Raw genomic sequence first — 26,527 nt, 5'->3', positions numbered from 1 at the left:
ATTAATGTGGAAAAGATTTATTGATGATGTGATTTATTTATTTATTTGTTACATTTGTATCCCACATTTTCCCACCTATTTGTAGGCTCACTGTGGCTTACATAGTACCGGAGAGGTGTTTGCAGACTCCGGTGTAAACAAATACAAAGTGATATTGTGGTAAGATAAAGTTCATGTGGCACAGCCACATTAGGGAATCGTACATCCTGATCTGGTCAAGTGATGAGGATTCATTGAGGGGATTTCTTCAATATATAAGTAATTGTGATCCCAGGATTAAGTTTGTAGCTCATATAATGAGACATAATATAGTTTTTTTTTAGACATTCATATTACATTCTGTGTAAGGAAGTCTGCAGCCTCTGTTTTCAGAAAGTCCACTGATAGAAATACCATCCTCCATTTTAGTAATCATCCTTGGCGATTGAAAGAGGGTATATCAGTGGGCCAATTTCTAAAGATTAAGAGGTTGTGTAGTTCTCAGGATTCATTTATACATCAATCAAGAGAGTTGTATGACAGATTGAAACCAAGACGCTACCCTGCTAAAGTACTCAAGGCAGTCCGAAAACAGGCAACTATTGGTTATTGCAAAATTCTATAGGGATGGATAGACAAATAGAAAAAATGATGTGCATCTTTCCATATACGAAGCAGACTATTAAAATTAAACACATAATACAAAGGCATTGGCCCCTCCTACATTTTCACCCTGTATTTAATACCGACCCATGTTTTGCTTACAGTAGGACTCGAAAATGGGAGATGTGTTGTCAAAGCAAATACCTCATAGGCAGGTTGATGTAATTATAGGGGGGGGGGTCACACTATTTGTAATCAATATGTATACTGCAAATTTGCTATTATAACCCAGGTGGTAATTAATCCAGCGATAGGCAGAACATTTCAGCTATGATATACCACAGATTGTAACTTGTCTCAAGTTGTTTATGCCATATGTTGTCCTTGTGGTAAGTGGTACATTGGCCAGACTAGAAGAAAAATAAAACAAAAGATTGTAGAACACTTGAGCAATTTAAGGAATCAGAAAAGTGAAGCTCCATTAGTTGAAGAACGTGCAATCTTTTCCGAATAGCATGTCTTTGACATTTCCCATGTTATTCAAAATGACAGTCCATCTAAGGATCAAGGTTATTTCATTTGATAACTTTCTAAAGGACAACCATTAAAGCGGGGTATATTAAAAAATAAAAAGAGTAATACAACCAAAATCAACTATGGAAAAGAACGTCAACTATATAAAAAGAGAAAAGAATAGACAAAAGTATAAAACATAAAACATACCATCATAATGAAAAACTATTTGAACCTAAAACCCTTTTGGTATACTGCAGGTTTGACCGCAGTTGGAATATCCCAATCAATGGGGTGATTGATAGAACATTTCTGGGACACTGCTTAGAAACTGCTGTACATGTCGGTAAAGATAAAATCACTGCATGTCTTCTAAAATGAAAATGGATGCAAATAGAAAGCTAACATGACAGAACCCATCACCAGTCCAGTAGATGAATAAATTGGTGCACTTACTGGATGATCAGGGTCTTTGCTGTTTACTTCCTCTGCACCGGTAGACCCTCCGTCATCACTGACTGACTACAATAATAAATGATTCCATTTTCAGCTTTCCATCTAAATACACTTCAAGAACTGATAGAATGATCATAATTATGGTTTGAATTCTTATTATTCAGTACAATTGATTCTTCTGCCTTATGCATCTAAACCTGTTTGTTTGTCTTACAAAATAGTTTTATAAAACACTTTTGTGTGCACAAAGGGCTAATTTATTCATGTAAATGGCCTCGTATACAATACAGTCAGCAGAGAAGTATGCACTGTGATAGCAGCCAAATCAAACTATGTGTCCACCTACAGGTATAGAATAATGATGCACCTATGGAGAGCTTACCTGGTTGTTACCAGTGTTCACTCTAAGCTGACTGGGAGTCCTCCAGTGGCATTGCTGCCAGTTGGGGTTGGTGCTTCAATATTGTGTTTTCAATCACTAGGGACAGGCAGGTTCCCTGGAATCCTGCAGAGCTTGCCTGTCCCTCACTATTGAAAATGTAATAGTGAAACAGCACCCTCTACTGGCAGGACTGTAGCTGGAGGACTCCCACTCAGCTTAGGGGAACAGTGGCTATGACCTCCAAATGTGGGTTTTGTGACCCCATTTGGGGTCGTGACCCATATTTTGGGAAGTTCTGCTTAACATCCTTCCATGCTCTACTTACCAACTGTTTGAAAAACATCATAAAGCTGGATTTCTTTGCCTTTTGCCCTTCTGAGGTTTTAATCACATCCTTACTAGGTGCAGCTGCTTGTACAGGGGGTTGCTGGACCACAATCTGAACCTCTGGTTCTGCTACAGTCTAGGAGCGAAAAGAAAGAGTGAGATGTACGAAATAGTCTCTAAAAACTTTACTGAGAGGACACAAAGCCCAATATGGCCACATTTTGCCCGTAGGCTGCTTCAAGGGAAACTGAAGCATAAACAAATAAATAAATAATAATTACATAAAAAGGATACAAATTAAAAATATGCCCTGAACCCCCCCCCCCCCCATAACATAACATATTACATACCAATTCTGTAGTTTTCTCAATTTTAATCTGAAAAGTTAAGCATTTTCCACCGGATTCAAACATGTGAGAAGGTTAAAGAAGACTGTAGTTATGAATGTTGCCAAGAATGATGCCAATTAGGAATTTAGGGGCACTTTTACTAAGCCGCGTAGGCATGTACGTGCATAGCCTGGGCGGTAATTTCATTTTTTACGCACGTCCACTAAGCGCGCCGGAAATTTTCTGGAACATGGCGCTAACTGGGTGGTAATCAGCATTGTATGCACGTAGACCATTACCGCCCAGTTAATGCGTGAGACCTTACCGCTAGGTCAATGGGTGGCGGTAAGGTCTCAGGCCCAAAATGGACGCGCACCAATTTGCTGCATGTCCATTTTCAGCCCAAAATAAGAGGCCTTTTTTGCAGGCACGCTGAAAAATGGACCTGCTCGTGTCCAATACATGTGTCTACACCAGCAGAGGCCATTTTTTGGCGCACCTTAGTAAAAGGACCCCAGAGAGAGAGAGAGGTTGAGAGAGAGAGAGAGAGAGAGAGAGAGAGAGAGAGAGAGAGAGTGTTTGTATGTATGTGTGTCAGAGAGAGGGAGAGGGAGAGACGGTCAGAGGGGTGATGGTGGGCTGGGGTGTGACATGTCTTCTTCTTCCAGGTTCATTAATGAGGATCTTGAATCAGCATCTGCAGATTCTCTCACAACACCATCTTTAAATCCATTTTCCACAGAGAACTACCTAGAGGTTGGGAGGAAAGACCTTCTGCATTTCTAAAACGCCTCACCAAAGTCTGACAGAGGTATTGCTATTTAAATAGGCTGCAGTTGACCTTACATGAACTTACATTCTCTTTGGGTGCACTGGGTGGAGGAACCTCTTTGGCGGGCTGCTGGAAGAATGAAGAATGAAAGAAATATTCCATAATTGATATTAAGGCATCAGGATGCTAGAATTAGTGAAACCTTGCAATATTGCAGTTTGAATAACTTCACCTATTTTGGCTGCATTAATATATTCTAATTCTACAAATAAGCTAGGATAAGGAGTTGCACATTAACTTAATATTTTTGAATATGAGCAAGAAGGAGAGAAATGCACTAACAGCATAGACTTATAAAAGTCTGGCAAAACCCTGTGTTCAAGAACCTGTCCTTCTGCTCTAGAACCAGACCTTGACTGTGGTAAAATCAGATCCAGAAAGAATTCAAATTCAGGTTCTTCCATGAAAGTGGTAGCAGAGAGCAAACTCTTTGAAATCCCACAAAAGTAGGGAAACTGTGGAGTTTGGTGAACTGGACAGAAAGAAGAGACAGAAATATCACCTCATCCCTGATTATAGTCTTAGGAAATTTGAGAAAAGTCCATGGAAAACAAAGAAGAGGCAGAAGAATGAAATTGGAGAAATAAGATGCATTTGAAGGTCACTGCAAATCATAACGATGAGAAGATAAAGCAGCACATCGGAAACACCAGGAATAGTGAAAAAGACAGACAGACATGCTGGGCCAATCGTCCTTAAGCACAGAGGCGTGAAAATGAGGAAGATCAGTTCCCCATCTGTGAAATGCATCAATGAGGAAAAGAGAGGCAAGAGTTCTTGAAATCACTCCCAGGGTATGCACTGACAAGGAAGATTCCAGAGAATGGAGAATGAGTTGATCCCCATTGCTCAACCTAAGGAGACCAGGAAGGCACCCAGAAGCCTGGGAGTGAGGATTCTGAAGAGAAGAAGAGAGTGCTTTCAACACCGAGTAATAAGGTTAGAAGAGGGACCTCAGAATGATCTGGGAAAGGAAGTCAGCAGCCCAGTAAAGAAGGCTTGGAAAAACTGTTTACAAAGCAAGAAGGTCCACTCTAGAGAGTGCCTGGTTGTAACTAGAATGGAAAACCTATGAAGTGGTGTGACATTTTTATGCTTTTTTGATCTAATGTTTAAGGGACTGTTGCATCTAGGAAGCAACAAAGGCCTTATTCTATAAAGGTTATGATCCTAAAATTTATGTTCCTGAATTAGGAGCATAATCTATTTTGGAGCATAGAGTATGCTCGTAATTTAGGATCATAAATTTTAGGAACGCAAATTTTGGATCATAACCTTTATAGAAAAAGGCCATAAATACTTATTTCATTGCTTAATTTCTACTAATATTAGGACAATTGTCAAAATGTTTTGCTGCAAAGTTCTGGGGTACTTTTTACTTGCGGTCTGTGCATAAGAGCATAAGTGTTACCATACTGGGACAGTCCAAAGGACCATCAAGCTCAGAATTCCAACAGTGGCCAATCCAGGTTACAAGTACCTTGCAAGATCCCAGAACAGTACAATACATTTTATGCCGCTTATCCTAGAAATAAGAAGTTCTATCAATGAAAGTGCCCATGTACTTTCACTTTGGAAATAGCCACAGGTAGAAAGGTCCTACACACACTTGGATCTTTTTCCTTAGTCCATTCAAAACTTCTAAGAAGATTGTCAGTTGGTGTTAATAATTTATAGTGCTTTGATTACTGACACATACTTTTGTTGTTTCTGCGAACTAGTACCCTGAAGGTTTCGAAATACTGGCCATGTTGTTCTATTGTTTGATAAAAATATGCATATATATACATGGACAATTAAAAATGTGTGGTATTCAAGTAAAGAAAGAAAAAAGGAAAAAGAATAAATAGTATAAAAAGAAAAAAACTTCTATGCTGGGACCTAACATAGTAACATAGTAGATGACGGCAGAAAAAGACCTGCACGGTCCATCCAGTCTGCTCAACAAGATAACTCATATTTGCTGCTTTTTGTGTATACCCTACTATGATTTGTACCTATCCCCGCCTCCCAACCACCGGCTCTGGCACAGACCGTGTAAGTCTGCCCAGCACTATCCCCGCCTCCCACCACCAGCCCCACCTCCCAACCACCGGCTCTGGCACAGACCGTATAAGTCTGCCCAGCACTATCCCCGCCTCCCAACCACCAGCCCCACCTCCCAACCACCGGCTCTGGCACAGACCGTATAAGTCTTCCCAGCACTATCCTCACCTCCCAACCACCGGCTCTGGCACAGACCGTATAAGTCTGCCCAGCACTATCCCCGCCTCCCACCACCAGCCCCACCTCCCAACCACCGGCTCTGGCACAGACCGTATAAGTCTGCCCAGCACTATCCCCGCCTCCCAACCACCAGCCCCACCTCCCAACCACCGGCTCTGGCACAGACCGTATAAGTCTTCCCAGCACTATCCTCACCTCCCAACCACCGGCTCTGGCACAGACCGTATAAGTCTGCCCAGCACTATCCCCGCCTCCCAACCACCAGCCCCACCTCCCAACCACCGGCTCTGGCACAGACCGTATAAGTCTGCCCAGCACTATCCTCACCTCCCAACCACCGGCTCTGGCACAGACCGTACAAGTCTGCCCAGCCCTATCCCCGCCTCCCAACCACCAGCCCCGCCTCCCGATCTTGACTAAGCTCCTGAGGATCCATTCCTTCGGCACAGGATTCCTTTATGCTTATCCCACGCATGTTTGAATTCAGTTACCGTTTTCATTTCCACCACCTCCCGTGGGAGGGCATTCCAAGCATCCACTACTCTCTCCGTGAAAAAATACTTCCTGACATTTTTCTTGAGTCTGCCCCCCTTCAATCTCATTTCATGTCCTCTCGTTCTACCACCTTCCCATCTCCGGAAAAGGTTCGTTTGCGGATTAATACCTTTCAAATATTTGAACGTCTGTATCATATCACCCCTGTTTCTCCTTTCCTCCAGAGTATACATGTTTAGTTCAGCTAAGACCTAAGACGATTGAAAGCGTTTATCTGCTATTTATAGCAGTTTCAAAAAAAAATTTACGTTGAAGGTATTTCATTATAAAATGATATATATCTATATGAAGAGTTTGGATTGGCTGGGAGGTAGACTGTGTTGATAAAGCCCCACATGACAGACAAAACAGCACAAGAATTAGGTCCTTAGGCAGGAACATGCAAAGAGTAAATTCAGACCTTTTTCCAGAAGAGCTTGGCCCGTGGAGCTGATTCCTTGCTGGGCTTTTGAGGTCCATCGGTTTGGACTTCTGATGGTGCTGGGACCTGCTCCTTGGCGGCTCTTTCTGGGGTTTTTGTCTCTTGCTTTACAATTTGGACAGGTGCTGTTTTTTCTGCTTTCACAGGAATGGCTACAACAGCTGGTTCTTCAACTCTCTAGATGTACACATGAATCATGAAAACCAGTTCATAAAGACACGATGCACCGGGGGAGGAAGGCAAACTTTAAAAATAAATTGGCTAGGGGGAATGATATCAGAAAACAACAAGGCAAGGAATCCGCCAACTCCAACTTGGAAGATATAAAACCAGGAGGCAGATCATATACAAAGGTAGTTTTTAATGATGTGAAAATGCTCCCAGGTCAATAAACATCCGTGCCTGACATGGCCATGTTTCGCCAACAAATACTGGCTTCATCAGGGGCAGTATGAACTAATAACATAAAAACATAAATATACAAATCATCACAAGCTGGTTTCTCAAACACATAAATAAAAAACGAGATGTAAAAATACTGATATTCATCAGCTTATTAGTAGTTTTAGATGAGTATCAGTATTTTTACATCTCATGTTTTTTATTCATGTGTTTGAGAAACCAGCTTTTAATGATTTGTATGTTTATGTTTGTATTTATGTTTTTAGTTCATACTGCCCCTGACGAAGCCAGTATTTGTTGACGAAACATGACCATATCGGGCACAGAAGTTTATTGACACGGGAGCATTTTCACTTCATTAAGAACTACCATTTTTGTATGATCTGCCTAGGGGGAATGATATGCAGATCACGTAAAGTTAGACACCAGGATGATGTGTGCTGTGAATTCTATATCGACAATTGCATGTAGACGTAAGTGCTGAACTTTAGATGCAAGCTCTTATGCTAGTCCAATGGCTGCTGTAAATTCTTATGCCTAATTGTAGGCAGTTATATATATATCAACAAGGTAGATGATTTAATCAAGAATCAAGTCTGTTATAGATATTCATTAAAAAAAGTTAAAAAAGAAAAAAAGAAAATCTAGATGTGTAGGTGCAGGGCGGTAGGGGGTAAAGTCGATGATTAAAATGTGTCACAGAAGGGGCCTCGCCAATGAGTGTGGAGTAAATTACCCTGTGACCTTATATATATGAGACTTCCCCTTTATAAAAGATAGGAATCACAACTCCAAAAGCACAAGGTTCCAATCAGCAATTAATGAATATATATAACAGACTTGATTCTTGATTAAATCATATACCGTGTTGATATATATATTACTAGGAAAAAGGCCCGTTTCTGTGACCAATGAAACGGGTGCTAGGCAGGCAATCCCCCACCGTCCCTCAGTGTTCCACAGTCTGCCCTCCCTCCGTTTTCAACCCCCGCCCCTGCGTTACGGCCCCGTGGACCCCCCTTCCGCGACCCTGTCGACCCCCCCTTCCCGCCGAAAACTGGCCCCCGCTGCCGTTGTCGACTACCTGTGCTGACGGGGGACCCAAACCCCCGACACCCGAAGTGCTGTTCTGCCCTTCGCGGATCTTCTCTTCAAGTTTCTGTGCATGCGTCTGACGTCAGACGTTCTGTCTGACTTTCTGTCGCACGCACAGAAACTTGAAGAGAAGATCATTGAGGAACCAACGCCGCGAAGGGCAGAACAGGACTTCGGCTGTCGAGGGTTTGGGTCCCCCGTCAGCACAGGTAGTCGACAACGGCGGCGGGGGTCGGTTTTCGGCGGGAAGGGGGGGTCGACAGGGTCGCGGAAGGGGGGGTCCAGGGGGCCGTAACGCGGGGGTGACAGCTGATTCCGAGGCAGGGCGAGGAGTAGGGAAACACGCTCCGCGTGTTTCCCTACTCCTCCCCTTGCCTCGGAATCAGCTGTCACTGACGTCAGTGCGTGCTTGCCTAGCAGACCACCTCCGAGGGAGGCACGGTCCCAGGCATATTCGAACGTTGGAGGTGAGAACTATTATATAGGACTATAGATACGTAGATTGAAGTCGCACGGGGCTGACAATTAATTGTAGGCAGTTAGGCATGTAACTGCTACAATTGTATAAAATGTGCATGTAAGTGCTAGGAATACCCCTTACCCACTCATATCCATCCCAGGTCACACACCCCTTGCACACTATAGATTGCACATGCAATTTGCAGATTCCCAACTAAGGGCAGTTAAGCGCATAGCTGCTAATTAGTGCCAATTCACACCAACTGTAGCCAATAATTGACTGTTCATACCAATTAGCAGCTAATTAGGTTATGCACACAAGTGACAACATGCTATAACTTGTGTATGTATCTTTGTGTGCTAAGCGCAAATTTGCACGTACAAGTTTTTTAGAATTAGAGGGAAAATGGGTTATACAAATTGCATTAAGCAAAGTGAATTATCTTAACCGACCTTCTAAAGTCAAAACATATTGCAGGAGGATAACACGAGTCTTGTTGAGCAGGCTCCAATATTCTGCTCCCTCCCACCTGCCTGATTGAAAATTAAGGCCCTCTCAGATTAAAATTCAACCACACCTTAGACTTCAAAGAAGGACCCTGTACTAATCCACCTTACTCTTACTTCTCGGTGCACCAACCTCCCTCCCTGGGGCAAACCTTCACCTCCCTACCAGATAACAAAGAAGGTACTTTGTACTTGTCTCTCCCCATTACACCTAAGAAAGCCCCCTGGGCTCATTCCCTAATTCACTGAGATCCTGATGGAGGGACCTCAGAGTTTCCCCTAGATCTGAACCCATTTGGAGTCTGGAAAATGTAAGTTGGGAGCAGAAAGCATGTGGAACAAAAGAGTGTAGGAGGTCACTAGGTGCCACTTCAGATCTTAGCACCAGTGGGATAGCAAGAAGAATCAATCCTTTTTATTCCTAAAGGGATAGGTAAGGAAACCCAAGGGGTGGGAGGTGGACCATGCCCCCCACAGCCTCTTGATCAGGATATAGAAGGAGGTCAAGGAGGATTGATCCAGAGGGCCATTCTTTGAAGTCTGAGGAGACTTGAAATGGCTTATGACCTTCACTGGGCCTTGTGACACCGATCTACTACAAGCGCTGTTCCCTCCAAGCTGAGCGAGAATCCTCCAACTGCATTATTGCCACTAGGGGGTGATGCTTCAATATTGTGTTTTCAATCTCTAGAGACAGGCAGGTTTCCTGAAGTCCTGCAGAACTTGCTTGTCCCTCACTATTGAAAATGTGATAGTGAAACAGCACCACCCACTGGCAGGACTGTAGGTGGAGGACTCCCACTCAGCTTAGAGAGAACAGTGAAAACATATGAGTATCAGAACGATCACAAAACACATTTTAATACTGAAATTACTAAAGACTTTGCATTAATACTGCTTAGTAAATAGCCCCTACTGCATTTAATCAGCAGTTTGCTGAGGGAGATCAGTCTTCCATTCTAGGAACAGAAAGCTTGCTTTCCCTGCCCCTTTTTCTCCCCTCATCTTTTCATTAACATCACAACCAACAGTACCACATTATTGTTGGTGGATCCAGTTACTGCTACATTTCTTGACTAGCAGGATAAAGTTAGGTAATTAGGCAGGTAAGGGGCATTTGCATCTTCTTGTTTACTTATTAGGACAGTAGAGTCCAGGAGCAAAACTGTCCCTATGACTGTGGAATATTCATCTACACCTTTAATATCTTTGACTCTTGGTTCTCCTTCTCCATGTTCCATTCCTTTCACGCTATCCTAGAACACTTTAATTTCCATACAGAAGACTTTATGACCCCTATGCTCTTGGTTCCCTGCTCTAACCTAATGGTTAATGCAGCGGGCTTTGAGCTTGATAGCCTGGGTTTCAAATCCCACTGCAGCTCCTTGTGACTTTGGGCAAGTCACTTAACCCTTCCATTGCCCCAGTTATGAAAACGTAGATTGTGAGCCCTCTAGGGACAGAGAAAGTATCTGCATATAATGTGTACAGCGCTGCGTACATCTAGTAGCACTATAGAAATGACTAGTAGTAGTCATGAAAGCCTCTACTGTACCCCACTCATCAACATGGTCATTATCTTGCACGGATCCTTTCTTCCAACTGTTCCGTCTCATGATTCATAACTCAAAGGTGATAAGTGGGTTATAAATGTAACAAAATAAAAAAAAAAAAAGTTCCCTATTTTTGTTGTTGTGTGTACTGTATGTTTGTCTTTCTTGATAAGATTATATGATTCAAGAATAGAGCCTGTCCATTGTGTGTCTCAGTATAGTGCTGCATACATCTGGTTATACGCTATGCAGATGTTAATCCCAGTAGCCTTGAGATCCCAAGCGAACCATGTAATATGACTGTGAAGGATGTACTGACTCTGCAGGAAGTCTTAAGGGGGTTGGTCTAACAGGAAACAGTACATGGTGGCTGTTTACTGCCGCAGTGTTGGTTTCCTCTTTTCATACTTACTTGGTTTCAGTTGTCTGCTGATTCTCTTTTGCAGACTGTAGAGAAATAAAGCAGATGGTAGATAATGTTATGACATAAATATTTAGAGAAAATATACAATTCATTTCACAGTCTTGCATTGGACAGAAATAGTTTTATGCAGAGAATGGGGCAGCTCATGCTAATTTGCTCATTAAAAAGATTCATGTTTAGCATGGGATAGGCTTAGATTTTTCATATGCCTCTGACGGTTCCTCTGTGAACATCAATCCTAGATTTAATTTGAATTGATTGGATTTGATATCTTGTGTTTCAACAGATAATCTTAGCCTAGGAACCACGAATATGGGGCCCTTTTACTGAAGTACATGAAAGTTTTGCACTTACCACGTGGTAACTACTGTAGGTAGGGTTACCATATTTTGTCCCCCAAAAAGGAGGGCACATGCCCCGCCCCAAGTCACGCGCCACCCTGCCCCATGTCAGGCTCCACCCCACCCCCTTTCACGCCCTCACTCTGCCCCCTGTCACATTTTCCCCTCCCCCCTGTCACACACCCCGTCACCCCCCCCCCCTTTACCTTACTACTGCCCTGGTGGTCTAGTGACCTCTTTGGGGCAGGAAAGAGCCCCCTCTTTCCTGCCTGGAGCGCTGCCCTGCATGCATCCTTCTTGTTGCTGATCTCGGTGCCTATTCAAAATGGCCACCGAGAGTTGAAGTCTCGCAAGGTCACTTCAATTCTCGGCGGCCATTTTGAATTGGCGCCGAGATCAGCAACAGGAAGGATGCATGCAGGGCAGTGCTTTGGGCAGGAAAGAGGGGGCTCTTTCCTGGCCCGAAGGTGGAAGAGGTCACTAGACCACCAGGGCAGTAGTAAGTAAGGGGGAGTGGAGGCTAGCAATCTGCCCGTTTGTCTGGATTTCCGGACAAATGGGCAGATTGGCAAAACCCGCCCGGTTGCCCGGACATGACCTCAAAAACAGGAGTGGCCTAGTGGTTAGGGTGGTGGACTTTGGTCCTGGGAAACTGAGGAACTGAGTTCGATTCCCAGTACAGGCAGCTCCTTGTGACTCTGGGCAAGTCACTTAACCCTCCATTGCCCACCGCATTGAGCCTGCCATGAGTGGGAAAGCGCGGGGTAAAAATGTAACTAAAAAAAAAAAAAATCCGGACATATGGTAACCCTAACTGTAGGGGGCATTGCTACCATCTTCCCATATAGTTACCGCAGAGTAAACATCTTTACTGTGCAGGAAGTGGAGTTGCAGGTAGTTCAAAGGAACTTACCACCTCCCCTTCAGGAGATGATAAGGGCATCCGCACTCTCTGTATGGGTGACAGCGCACATAACTGCAAAGTGCAGTCCAAGCTCATTTCTTGCCTATAATTCACCCATTTCCCACCCCACTCCACATGTAAACTAGAATGCGCTGTCATGTTAACGTGGTAACAGTCACTGCAGCTATGTGTTAATGGTTACTGTACACTGATTCATGTGATAACTACTTAGCATACTTTGGAAAAAGGGCCCCTAAAATAAGATATTCACATTCTATTTTTTTCTAAAGGTGCTTTTTTTAGTCACCTTCTTATACTGAAAACACATTAAAAAAAATTATACAATTGTTTGCCTATGAATTCAATTTTTATGGAAAAAAAACGAATGAGCAAATCATGTAGGTTGGGTGCAAAAATACACTTGTTTGTAGCAAATATTATTATCTGCATTTTGCCCCAGGTTCAAGGAGTAAAACTCAAAAGCTATTTATAGTTAACATTCATGCGGGGAAGAACCTTAGCATGGGAAGTATTAGTCACTTCTTGTTATCAAATGTTAAAAATGGGAAATTAGGTAACAATGAACCTGATAAATATTAAACCCTTACATCTGTGCAGATCCTACTGTTTTGGTTTTGGGAACTTTAACTAGTGGAACAATTTTGAATGACACGTCAACTCGTGTCGTAAGAACTTTTAAGTCAGCTTCGGAAATAGGTAAGTTCATTCCTAGGAGCGTGTGACTTTTGAGAGTACCCATTAAAAATGGTATACAAACATATTACTCCTTGGCGGCTTTCTAGTCCATAGGTTACACGGCTTACAAAGATCTAATCAGACGAAAATGAATTACTCAATCAGGTTCAAGCAATGAAGAGTAGAAGAAATATTTATCAGAGTCCAACAAGGAAATCAAAGAAAGGCATTTAGTATTAATCTTTAAAATCTAAAAGAGAAAAAGGAGTGAAACAATCAACAGGTTTAAGGAGTGGAAAATAATGGTCTTTTAGAGGGCATCTCACTGTTCAATGTTGGATTCTGTTTCTGGTTTTCTCATCAGCTGAGCAATAAAGATATTAGTTACCGCATACAAGTCAAGATTCTCCTCCTTACCTACAAATGCACCCGGTCTGCGGCTCCTCACTACCTCTCTACCCTCATCTCCCCCTATGTTCCCACCCGTAACCTCCGCTCACAGGACAAATCCCTCCTTTCAGTTCCCTTCTCCACCACTGCCAACTCCAGGCTCCGCTCATTCTGCCTTGCCTCACCCTATGCTTGGAACAATCTTCCTCAACCCCTACGCCAAGCCCCCTCCCTACCCATCTTCAAATCTCTGCTTACAACTCACCTCTTCAAGGCTGCTTTCGGCACCTAACCTTTCGTGAAATATAGTATGCCCTATCAGACGGACTCTACACTTGTCTTTAGATTGTTTAGATTGTCTTTAGATTGTATACCTGTCTTTTAGATTGTAAGCTCCTTGAGCAGGGGACTGTCCTTCCATGTTAAATTGTACAGCGCTGCGTAACCCTAGTAGCGCTTTAGAAATGTTAAGTAGTAGTAGTTAAAGGAAAATTTGGTGTCCGAAATTCCAAGATGGTACAGTCCAGTTCAGGGCCGCTGAGGGGGGAGGGAACAAAATTCCCCGGGCCTCCAAGAGGGGCCCAGCGCTGGGGTCTCTCTCTCTCTGCTGCTCCTGACAGGACCCGGGTGATTGCGTCCCGACAGGAGCAGGAGAGAGAAAACTCTGGCACCAGGCCTCCCTTGGAGGCTGGGGAGGACCCAGAGGAGCAGCAGATACAGCAGACAGAAGAGATCTTTTTCACAGTCGACTGCCGCATTGCCTTCCAAGCAGCTGCTTTTCCCCTCAGTCGTGCATGCTCGGTTTTGAAACCGAGCATGTGCAACCTGAGATAAAAAGCAGCCGCAGGGGCAGGCCACATGGCAGAACTGGGAAGAAGAGCAGCGCTGAAGTGGAGGAGAAGACTCTTCTGCTGGCGGGGCCTTGGGATCCTGCCAGCCAAGGAATTTCCAGTTACGCTGGGTGGCAGCGATCCTGGGGGGAGCAGCGATCCGGGGGGGGGGGGGGGGGCGTGACGGGAGTGATCCGAAGGGCGGGGCCCAGCGGCGGCAATCCGGGGGGGGGGGGGGGCCAGCGGCAATCCAGGAGGCGGGCCCAAAGGTGGCGGCCCTACCCCAGGCCCGGCTTGATCTCTCGGCAGCCCTGGTCCAGTTGACTGAATAATAGATTAGCTGCTCTGGAGCATCCATTTTGTGCCAGCGCTAGAAAAGCAATGCAAAAGATTGCTATTTCTCATTATAGAGGAGGACCTCTGATAACTAAGGCAAAATGGATGCTTCCAGCCCCAGGGGCAAGACCAGTGGCGTAGCTATGTGGCATCAGGGGGGGCCTGGGCCCCTGTAGATTTTGGCCCTGGATCCCCCTGCCAATGACCCTCTCAACCCCCCCTCCCGCCCGCCACCAACCCACCGTCGCCTGCCTTTGCTGGCAGGCGACCCCAACCCCCGCCAGCCAAGGTCCTCTTCTTCTCACAAAAGGCTTCCTTCTGTTTTCTAACGTCCTGCCTTTTGCGAGAAGAAGAGGACCTCGGCTGGCGGGGATTGGGGTCCCCCACCAGCAAAGGTAGGTGACGGTGTGTTGGCGGCGGGCAGGAGGGGGGGTTGAGAGGGTCATTGGCAGGGGGGTCCAGGGCCAAATCTACAGCGCCCGAGGTGAGGGGGCACATTTTAGCCTCCCCCCCCGCGCCGCCGACCCCCCCGCCATTGCCGACCCCCCCCCATTGCCATCCCACCACCACTTTTGACAACCTCCCACCCTCTCGACCCCCCCCTGCGACCCCTCCCCCACTGTCGCCTACCTTCGGTTTTGCTGGCGGGGGACCCCAATCCCCGCCAGCCGACATCCTCTTCGTCCTGCAGTGAAAAAAGTCTCGTTCTTCTGTTGCATGCTGACGTCTCTGAGTCTGATGTCCTGCACGTACAACGTGCAGGACGTCAGTATGCAACAGAAGAATGAAGACTTTTTTCACTGCAGGACGAAGAGGATGTCGGCTGGCGGGGATTGGGATCCCCCGCCAGCAAAACCGAAGGTAGGCGACGGTGGGGGAGGGTTCGTGGGGGGGGGTCGAGAGGGCGGGAGGTTGTCAAAAGTGGTGGTGGGTCGGCAATGGGGGGGTCGGCAATGGCGGGGGGGGGGGGGGTCGGCGGCGCCGGGGAGGGGCTAAAATGTGCCCCCTCACCTCGGGCACTGGACCCCCCTCCCACCAGAGTCTGGCTAGGCCCCTGCCAGTAACTACACATGAAAGCGGCAGTTTTCCAGTCTTACAGGCTTACAAGCATAAATGCCAGATGTTAGAAAACTGGAAATCTGAGGGGAGCCAGTTTTGGAGCCAAATTAGACAACTAAGGGGACCTTATCCTCAAGTGCAGTAAAATCTGGGCTTAGCGCATTCTAACCTGGGACTTTCCCATCCCGCTAAGCCCAGATTGAATGCATCAATTTTGCAGGGCTTTTTCTTTTGGGGGGAGATTTGCAGGCCATGCACTAATATTGCCATTAGCACATGAGAGCTGTGAAAATTTAATGCAGGAGCTCCATGTTAATTCTGCATTAACCAGTTAGCGGGCGCTAATCATAACAGGCTAGCTGGTTAACGCTAACATGCATTTTCCCTGCACGTGCTGCACCCCTCCTCCCCCAAAAATATATATTTTAAAAATAAATAGTGCATGGTTTAGCAAGCAAAAACAGGCAAAATACTGCAAAACATGTTTATGTGGTAACCTGTTCTTACGTGCTACTCACATGTTAAGGGCTTAGCACCCTTTAGTAATGGAACTAGAGAATGACACAGGGACGGGGACCTGCAGTAACCACGGGGATGGGGACAGAGCCCACGGGGATGGGGCATGAACAGGGGCAGAGCCCACAGAGACAGGGCGGGGATGGGGACAGAGCCCACAGGGACGGGGACAAACTTTGTCCCTGTCATTTTCTACTTTGTTAATGAACTGGACTGTTATTTATGTTTCAGTGATGCAGACAACGATATTTTGGTTATTTGGAAAAACAAACAAACATGCTGGCCACAACTAGCAACATTTAGGGGATCCTGTACATCCTTGTACCAGCACATCTTCTAAGAAGACATCTTCTATTGCAGGAAGGACTGTAGAAGACAGGAGAGCTAGACTGAATCCTGAGATTGTTGATGACTGTTTTCAACTCCTAACCCTTATTCACTTGTTCAGAACCCTTAATTCATCTTCCTCACTTTTAATATTCCCTTATCTCTTATTTGTCCTGTTTGTCTGTCCTAATTAGATTGTAAGCTCTGTCGAGCAGGGACTGTCTTTTCATGTTCAAGTGTACAGCGCTGCGTACGTCTAGTAGCGCTATAGAAATGATAAGTAGTAGTAGTAGTATGACTTCTTATTCATCCACAGATTTAAAAAATCATAACACTGCTTCGTAGGGCATATTTCTCCCCTCTAGGGTATACAGAATGGGTTGTATTTTGTAACCCTGGACATTTTAACAGGGTGGGTTAGGATTCCTTGGGGTAGTAGAAATCAGCTATTGTTGGGGTTGGAAGGGTAGAGGGTGGTGGTGAGGGGCGTTATTATAGCTGCTTGCTGTTATTATTGTTTTCTGTTTGTAATTTATACACAATAGTTGCACAGCATATTGTTCCTTTTTATACCTTAATAAAAAGATTTAAATATAAAATCGTAATTGTTCGAGGCTTCTGCAGATGAGGACAGAGCCTATGAGGTGGAGAGGGGACGGGGACAGAACCTGCGGGAACGGGGTGGGGACGGAGACAGAACCCATGGGGACGAGGCGGGGATGGGGAAAAACTTTGTCCCCGTGTCATTCTCTAAATGGAACCTCTAAATTTTAGACCAATTGCCTTTTTAATTACCCCAGATCTACATGAGTCATGAGCTGGCACACTGCCTAAGAGAAGGTACAAATGCCAACGTCTAGATTTCTTAAAGTATGCACCCTGGTCCAAACTGTGTGTCCTTTTGATCTACATGAAGAAGTGCCAGTTTTCCTACAATTGTTATTTACACGCGTGGGGCATTCAACTGTGCAAAGGTCGCACAAACCTTCTGAAATGATTTTTTTTAGTCAATTCTGGGATTGTGTTAGTTGCGTAAAATGTTTAGTAGAAGGCGAACTTGTTATTGTTGTTAAGGGAGTTGTTTGCAAAGCCCTGATTTCACAGATGGTGTCATTCACAGACTTCGATGCAATTCACATGCTCAGGATTGGGTGTATATGAGACACAACAGCGAAGATGACTCAAGGATGGACAGACGATGCTTCATATGGTCAAAATGTTTATCTAAATAAGTAAATTTGTAAAAAATGAAAACTTAGACACAGTAGTACAAACCAACATCAAAAATGATTTACAGAGCTATTTTATTTTTTATATATATCATGAAGATCATTGATTTGATACTGTGTGGAACAGGTGGATGTGAAGCGTCTGTTCACGCTTTCCAAAAATACTAGGACTAGGGGGCATGCGATGAAACTTCAGTGTAATAAATTTAAAACAAATCGGAGAAAATGTTTCTTCACCCAGCGCATAATTAAACTCTGGAATTCGTTGCCGAAGAATGTGGTGAAGGCGGTTAGCTTGGCAGAGTTTAAAAAGGGGTTAGACGGTTTCCTAAAGGACAAGTCCATAAACCGCTACTAAATGGACTTGGTAAAAATCCACAATTCCAGGAATAACATGTATAGAATGTTTGTACGTTTGGGAAGCTTGCCAGGTGCCCTTGGCCTGGATTGGCCGCTGTCATGGACAGGATGCTGGGCTCGATGGACCCTTGGTCTTTTCCCAGTGTGGCATTACTTAAGTACTTATGTCTCTCTCTCTCTCTCTCTCACTCTGTATATATATTTATACATTCTTTTATATTTAATTTTCAATTTTAAAACTAAAGCTAGTTTGATATGGAGAATATATATGTTCTATTTGCTGTCAATATATACATTTTTACTGTAAATCATTTTTTGATGTTGGTTTGTACTACTGTGTCTAAATTTTCATTTTTTACAACTGTACTTATTTAGATTTTATACATGTGCTTATTTTGATTATTCATGTTTTTATGATAGACTCCTGATGTAGGCTTTTGAGCTTATTTTTGAAAGAGATCACCGGCCATCTTCCGACACAAATCGTGAGATGGCCGGCGATCTCCTGATCCCGGAAAAATCGGTATAATCGAAAGCCGATTTTAGCTGGCCCCAACTGCTTTTCGTTGCAGAGCCGGCCAACCTTCAAGGGATGGTACAGAAGGTGGGACGGGGTGGGGGTGGGGGCGGGACGGGGGCATGGTTACGAGATAGCCACTTCACCCCATAATGGAAAAAAGATGGCCAGCTCAGACGGGCATTTCGCCGGCTGCACTTAGACCATTTATTTTTAGGTCCAAGTCACAATAAAGTGCCCTAATTGACCAGATGACCACCAGAGGGAAATGGGGATGACCTCCCCTTACTCCCCCAGTAGTCACCAACCCCCTCCCACCCAAAAAAAAAAAGTTTTTTGCCAGCCTGTATGCCAGCCTGAAATGTCATACCCAGCTCCCTGACAGCAGTATGCAGCTCCCTGGACCAGTATTTAGTGGGTGCAGTTCACTTCAGGCAGGTGGACCCAGGCCCATCCCCCCTACCTGTTCCACTTGTGGTGGTAAATGGGAGCCCTCCAAAACCCACTGTACCCACATGTAGGTGCCCCCCTTCACCCCTTAGGGCTATGGTAAAGGTGTAGAGTTGTGGGGAGTGGGTTTTGGGGGGGCTCAGTACCCAAGGTAAGGGAGCTATGCACCTGGGAGCTATTTTATTTTTATTTTTAATTCTAGAAGTGCCCCCTAGGGTGCCCAGGTTGGTGTCCTGGCATGTGATGGGGGCGAGTGCACTTCAAATGCTGGCTCCTCCCACGCCCAAATGCCTTTGCATTTCGCAGGGTTTGAGATGGCCGGGGCCCGGTTTTCCATTATGGCTGAAAAACGAAGCCGGCCATCTCCTCTAAACCCGGTGATCGATTTAGCCGGCCCCAACCGTATTTCGAAAATACGGTTGGCTCTGCCCCCTTGTGGAGCCGGCCCCGAAGATGGCCGGCCATCGTTGGCTCTGCCCCCTTGTGGAGCCAGCCCCGAAGATGGCTGGCCATCTATTTGGCCGGCGCCGTTCGATTATGCCCCTCTTTGTCAGCCAAAACACAGCTGTGTTGAGTCTCATTTGGGTTATAATAAACATTTTGACCTTTTGAAGTATCATCTGTCCACCCTTGAGTCATGTTCGCTATTGTGTCTCATATCCCCGTATTCTGCGAGGATTTGCTTCTTCTGTGTATACATCAGGATTGGGTGTAGCCATTAAAGTTGGAAATACTTCATCATCTCAACGTTCTCCAACTTTTTAGTTTCTATTTTGATGCTTTGGTAATTTTGATGAAGCTGCAACCATCTGTTGTTAGTCAGGGTTCCATCTCACTCTGAGACAAGATACAAACCTTCAACCCAAACAGTCTCCTAAATGCACTTTTGCCTGCCTTAGGACTCTCCGGACTCGTCTTGGCCGGCGTTTCTGTCTTCTGTTGTAAAACGGGTTGCCCACCTTTTGCCTTCTCTCGTTTGGAGGCCAATATTCCAATCTTAGGCAGCGTCGCTCTCTTACACGTTCCGTTTCCCCTTTTCTTGTAAGTGCACATTAAGACACACATCGGTTACTGGATTTGTCCTTGTAACTGAAGGAGATCAAGGCATTATTGCAGAATATTTAATTGTGTCCTGACATTTCACTGTCAGAAGTGAATGTCACGGGCTTGATGCTGAAAAGGGTTTCTCCCACGATCTCTGTTGAAAATGGCACCCATGCCTACAGGACCGTATCTGGCATTCTGTCATGGTCATCCCTTAAGATCACATAGATTTTGGGAGAACTGGTCCGCAGTTCAAACGTTAGCACGTAATACTTGGCAAATCTATCTATAACCTTTTAAAAGTATGTTTTTCTTCAGCATGTATCATTGTAGATTTGCAATGTAGCTTTTCATGCATTACTAGTGGGGAATTTCTCTACAGATCATTTACGTTTTGGAGCCAGGATGACGTGAGCTAAGCGTAAATTCTGTCATGGCAGTTGTGTAAGCAACTGCTGTTTTAGAATACTAGGGGTCCTTTTACAAAGGTGCATAAGGCCCTATGCATATCCAGCATGTGCCAAATCAGCATGACCGCCCGGCTACCGCGTACCCCGGGCGATAGTTATGAATTTGGCGCACATCAAAACCACACGGTAGAAAATGTTTTCTATTGTGTGGCATTTACCTGGCGGTAAATAGCAGTGTGCGTTCGCTGCATGCCTTCTGCCCGGGTAGCGCATCAGACCTTACTGCTAAGTCAACAGGTGGCAGTAAGGTCTCAGGCTGAAAATGGATGCACGCTGGTTTTTATTTTGCCGCACGTCCATTTTCCGGCCCTATAAAGAAGGCCCTTTTTCCAGGACGTGGCAAAAACTGGCCTGGTGCACACCCATAAGACGTGCTCACACTGCCGCAGGCCACTTTTTGCCACAGATTAGTAAAAGGGCCCCCTAGTGTAAGTCTGCATTTAAGTGCTTAAATTTAGGTGTGAAAATAAATCACTAAAGACATGTGTGGAACTCCAAGGTAGAGATAAATACATACAATTCTGAAAAGAAACAATCCCACTAATCCTTGAATAAAAGAAAACTGGGGTGAAGCCAATTTTAATCAAATAATGTATTTTTATTATGAGGAAATAAGGGAAGATTCAGTATAGGCTGTACAATTTCAGCCGAGCGGCGGTAATTGGCAGTGCATGTGCTACCCGGTTACTGCCGGGTTAGCATGGGAGCACTTACCACCACCTCAATGAGTGGCGGTAAGGGCTCCCCCCCAAAAAAATGTCCACGCGCCAAGTGCTTTCACTTGCCACATGGCCATTCCTTAAAAAAAGAAAGACCTACATTTTACCCACTGTGGTAAAAGGGGGCCTCGGCGTGCGTCAAAATCACGCACCGATGCCAGAGCAGGCCCCCTTTTGCCGCATCTTGGTAAAAGGGGACCCTAATTAGCTTTCTACATCATTAACCTCCCAAAAGTTTTCTTTCCTCATTTTCTGATTTTCTTTACTTCTTTTAACTTATTTTCTAGTATATTACGTGGAGGGGCATTTTCGAATGGGGACGCCCATCTCTAAAGGCGCCCGTCTCTGAGGACGTCCATGCAAAGGGGCGGGGCATCCCGTATTATCGAAACAAGATGGGCATCCATCTTTCGTTTCGATAATACGGTTGGGGACGCCCAAATCTCAACATTTAGGTTGACCTAAGAGATGGTCGAGCTAAATGTTGAGATGGTCGACCTTAGAGATGGACGACCTTGGTTTTCGCCGATATTATATAAGGATTAGTGGGATTCAGTATTAAATTTAGGTGTGAGCACTTACACTAGCTCAATGGCTGGTATAAATGTTGATGCCTAATTGCAAAATCAAATTATATGGATACTATAATTCAATGCGGGGATATCACATCAAGTTTGTCACATAATCCCAGCATAACTAATCATTTATATCTGCATGTCACTATACATTAATCGCAACTTCATGTAAGAAATACTTTTTTTTGACCATCAGAATATGGCAGACCTAAAGCATTTCAATCTTTTATACAGTGGCTGCTGGATCGTCATCAGTCTGGCTTAAATTTTTGACAACATTGTTTCTTCATTAAATGTTTATATTCTCAAGCATAAGTACTTAGGGCCCCTTTTATAAGCTGTGGCAAAAAGGGGCCTGCACTAGAGTTGGTGTATGTTTTTTGACACGCATCGAGGCCCCCTTTTACTGCAGCGGGTAAAAGATATGTCTTTCTCAAATGAAGCCGCATGGCTATTTCAGGAGGAGCCCTTACTACAGGGACATAGCTAGGTGGGGCCACAGGGGCATGGGCCCCCACAGATTTAGTCTTGGCCCCCTCTACTTTCAACCCCCCCCCGCCAACCTTCCCCCGCCACTTTTGACCTGCTGCCACCGCAAGGTACTTTTGCTGGCGGGGGTCCCCAACCTCCGCCAGCCTTAGTCTTCTTCAGCGCCGGTCTCCGGCATGATTGCTGATCTGTGCTGTGAGTCCTGACGTCCAGCGAATGCAATGTGCAGGACGTGCTGGATGTCAGGATATTCACAGCACAATCAGCGAATGCACCGGAAACTGGTGCTGAAGAAGACTAAGGCTGGCGGGGGTTGGGGACCCCCGCCAGTAAAAGTACCTTGCGGTGACGGCGGGTCGAAAGTGGTGTGGGAGGGGCAGCGGTGGCAGGGGAGGAGCGGCAGCAGGGGGAAATGGGCTAAAATGTGCCCCCCCCCAACTTGGGCTCTGGACCCCCCTCTTGCTGAGGTCTGGCTTTGCCCGATTACCGCCGGGTACACACCGGTGCTACAAAAATAAATATATTTTTGTAGCGCCAGATATGACGGCGCGCTGGGGGTAGGAAGTACCGCTGGGCTGCTGTAGTAGCCCAGCGGTACTTCTTTTTTAGTGACATTTTACAGAGGGAATCCTCACATATGAGGCTTCATAGTGCAATTGGTAGATCTGTTGCCTACTGAGCCCACAACCTGAATTTGAATCCTGTGATGGGATGTTTGTTAAGTAGCCAGCTAGTGACCAACTCAGCCATCCATCCACTTTCAATCATAAGTACATAAGTATTGCCACACTGGGACAGACCAAAGGTTCATCAAGCCCAGTATCCTGTTTCCAACAGTGGCCAATCCAGGGCACAAATACCTGGCAAGATTCCAGAAAAGCTCAATACATTTTATGATGCTTATCCCAGAAATAAGAAGTGGATTTTCCCAATTCAATGTAATAATGGTCTATGGACTTTTCCTTTATGAAGCCGTCCAGACCCTTTTTAAACCCAGCTAAGCTAACTGCCTTTACCACATTCTCTGAATGAAGAAAAAAGGGTGAAGAAAAATGGGTACTTGGCCTTAGCTGGGGGAGGGGAAAAGATGACTGGGGAAGGCTAAAAGTCTGCCAAGAAACCCTATCAAAGTGGCAGCCCTGTAGGTCATTTACACCTTGTGTACAGGGGACTAACTTTACCTTTGCACAACAATAAAATTATACATACTTTCATGTGATTTGCACATAGGTGTTCTTAGAGGCATAGTTTAAGTGGGGCAGGACCAGAGTTGTGATCTGTGCACACTGTTCCCTCTGAGCTGAGCGCGATTCGTCCACCTACAGTCTTGCCAGTGGGAGGTGCTGTTTCACTATTACATTTCCAATAGTCAGGGACAGGCAAGCTCTGCGGGACTCCAGAGAACATGCCTGTCCCTAATGACTGAATGCACAACATTGAAGCTGGCAGCGATGCAGTTGAAGGAGTCCCGCCCAGCTTAGAGAGAACAGCGGAACATATTTAATAAAAAATACTTGTGTACACAAAGAAAGTACATGCAGGTATAAATGTGTGAGAGAATTATTGCACTACTGAGCTCATTGCAAGAATCTATTTTATAAAGGCATATAGGGTACCCATGTTGTCGTTATAACATGGGCTAAAAATGGATGCTAAAATTAGCTGCTAAATGCCACTGAGTACTACTGTGGCTGTCACAGTCTGTCCTGAAATAGTAGATTTACTTGGCAACTCTCTGCTCAGCTTGAACAGTGGTAGGGCTGATTTTAAAAGACTTTTTAGGAAGAGAAGGTACATTTTCAAAGCTTTGCAAGTTCAAGTGCTTTGAAAACACGCCTCTGCGCGTGTCCTTTTCCCTTCAGTCATATCCTCTGAAATCAGAAAGTGTCAGCAGTGGACATCTGCCACTGGGAACTGGGCGGAATCCACGTCTTCTATTTTTCTCCGCGTCCTTCTAAGTACGTGAACACAACCGGATTTGAAATGATAGGGATAACTAAATTGAATTATGTTCAATGAATGATACTATCATCTATGTAATTTACATCGTTTATACAAGCAACACAGCTTTCAGATTCTTAAGAGAAGAAACTCATATACCTATTATGCAAGGCTTGTTTATATGCTTGGGTGGGAAAACAAACAGTGTGACTAGAGAAGGATATGCAAGTCCTCCCGGAAGCGGAGCCCTAGGAAGCATGAATTGCTGGCAGAAAGGTACCTGTTTTTCACCTGCAAGTCACTGTTGGCTTTACTGTGGCACTTTACAGGGTGGCAGCATACATTAATGAAGGTGTGCCAAGTCAACAGCACAAGAGAGCTGAAAGCAGAATTGGAACGAGGCCAAACATTTCCAGTCCGTCACATGCTTCTGGACCTCAGAAAATGCATTTGACATTAAACTGGTTGATATGTTAAACTGGGTCTAGTCTTCCCCCCCCCCCAAATCCTTTACCCTTTCATAATGAACCTTCAACTCAAGCACTAGTTAACTGTATAGGCCCTGGGGATTTAAGGTGAGCGCAGCGCATGCGACGAAAGTAAGAGATTGAAATCCAAAGGCCTTACCTTATCCTCTGAGTCACTTTTTGGCTCATCCTCAGGTTTGGGTAGCGATTTGGGTGTCACCTTAAATAGTGCAAGAAACAAGATCTTTGTAGGCTGAATTCTTAAAAAGCACTTTCACTGTGGCGGCTACAAAATGGCAAAACTTTGACTTTGCCCTCCAGGGCCCCAAGGGTATTTCGCAGTCCAGCACTATCATTGGAAATGTAATAACGAGTTCAACATTTCAGAGTACGTTCATAGAAACATCGATAGCAGCATCATGAACCCATAACGTATCAGAATATTTCACCTGCCCATGTCTCATGCATATTTATATATGTACAAGTATTAACAGAATCTGCTGGGAACATCTGCTTAGAAACATTGACGCCTGGACTTTCAAACCCATCTACAATTTACTTCTTGGGGCAAAGTCAAGAGATCCCAGCTGACCTCTCATTACCCATCATGTCTTACTGATGTCTACATAGCAAAACAAAACCCACACACATGGAAAAATGGCTGATCAGCTTCAGGATTAATGGGTCTATATTCTAAGTCTGTGAGTATGTTCTGGGAGGAGGGAGAGAGAAAGAAAGTGGGAAAGTGGGTGAGGAAGGAGAAAGTGGGGAGAGAAGAACAGATGGGGGCTGTACCCATATGTTTCACCTGTTCTTATACCAACCTTTTGGTTGTGTTTATACTTTCTTTATACAGACCCCCTGAGGCAGTCGGTTGTTCCGTCGAAACACGGCCCCTTGTTGGGTCATACACTAGCGTGGTGCTCATTCAAAGTTGCTTTTATTTATCCCTGGCTGTGAAGATTTTTTGGTCCACCCCTACTTCCTGGTTTGCTGTTTGAATTATGCGTAGGGTTCTTTTACCTCTACCTTTGGGTTTTGTTTGGTACCCTTAGCAGCATGTTCTAATGTATTAGTGTTGAGATTACATCGCAAATTGTTTAGGGGTTTTTTTGTCATGTGAATTGTGGGTTGTTAATGTTTGTATTCTGTTCATTTGCCCAACAGAGATATTTGAAAAACAAATTAAAAAAACAAGATAAGGGAGAAAGTTGCAAGAGAAAAGGGAGAGAAGATGTGAGAGAGAGGGGGGGGGGGCCAATGGGGGTAGGAGGAAAGAGAGAGAAGAGTGAAAAAGGAGGAATGAAGAGAGGGGGAAGAGAATGTGCAGGGGTGAAAGACAGAAAGTTGAGAAAGAGAGAGCAAGAATGACAGCAAAAAACAGGAAGAGGCAGGAATGCAGGAAAATAGGATCAAGGACAACTTACTTGCAGGTGGAGGAGGAGAGAAAGGTAAAGTGCGTGGTGACTCTCTTCCCTTCTCCACTAATATACACTAAGCTCAGCATGTTGTGGATCAAAATCTGTCAGAATCTACACCTACCTCACCATACAAAGTTATTAAGGGGCAAAGAGCACAATTTCATCTATGCCTGTGAAACTATGTTTCTCCTAAGAACACATTCAATTGCAGATGAAAACATTTGCCTAAGCAGAATGCTTGATATAGAAAGTAGGGGTGTACATTCCTGAACATGCGCTGAGTTTGTCAGGGTGCCAAAAAAATGTAAAAGTGCATGCAAATCACTTGTATATGTGTATACCTATGAATGAGAATACACACAATAATTTACGTGCTGAAAAAA

At 44.8% G+C, this 26,527-nt stretch overlaps 1 protein-coding gene across 1 annotated transcript in view; it reads right to left on the bottom strand.

Moving 5' to 3' along the window:
* Positions 1-26,527, bottom strand: part of LOC115476702 (breast carcinoma-amplified sequence 1-like) — a 114,694-nt gene that overhangs the window by 4,488 nt on the left and 83,679 nt on the right. Inside the window, exons 6-11 of the mRNA XM_030213233.1 lie at positions 24,884-24,943; positions 11,052-11,086; positions 6,603-6,798; positions 3,446-3,487; positions 2,259-2,396; positions 1,552-1,617 (exon numbers count right to left, since the gene is read on the bottom strand). Of these exons, the coding sequence (XP_030069093.1) occupies positions 1,552-1,617; positions 2,259-2,396; positions 3,446-3,487; positions 6,603-6,798; positions 11,052-11,086; positions 24,884-24,943 (537 nt within the window). The remainder of the gene's footprint in view (positions 1-1,551; positions 1,618-2,258; positions 2,397-3,445; positions 3,488-6,602; positions 6,799-11,051; positions 11,087-24,883; positions 24,944-26,527) is intronic.

The sequence above is a fragment of the Microcaecilia unicolor genome, chromosome 8 (genome assembly GCF_901765095.1).
Source record: "Microcaecilia unicolor chromosome 8, aMicUni1.1, whole genome shotgun sequence".
Taxonomy (NCBI): Eukaryota; Metazoa; Chordata; class Amphibia; order Gymnophiona; family Siphonopidae; genus Microcaecilia; species Microcaecilia unicolor.
Note: the sequence above shows the minus strand (reverse complement) of the source record. Positions and strands in the feature narration are given on the sequence as shown.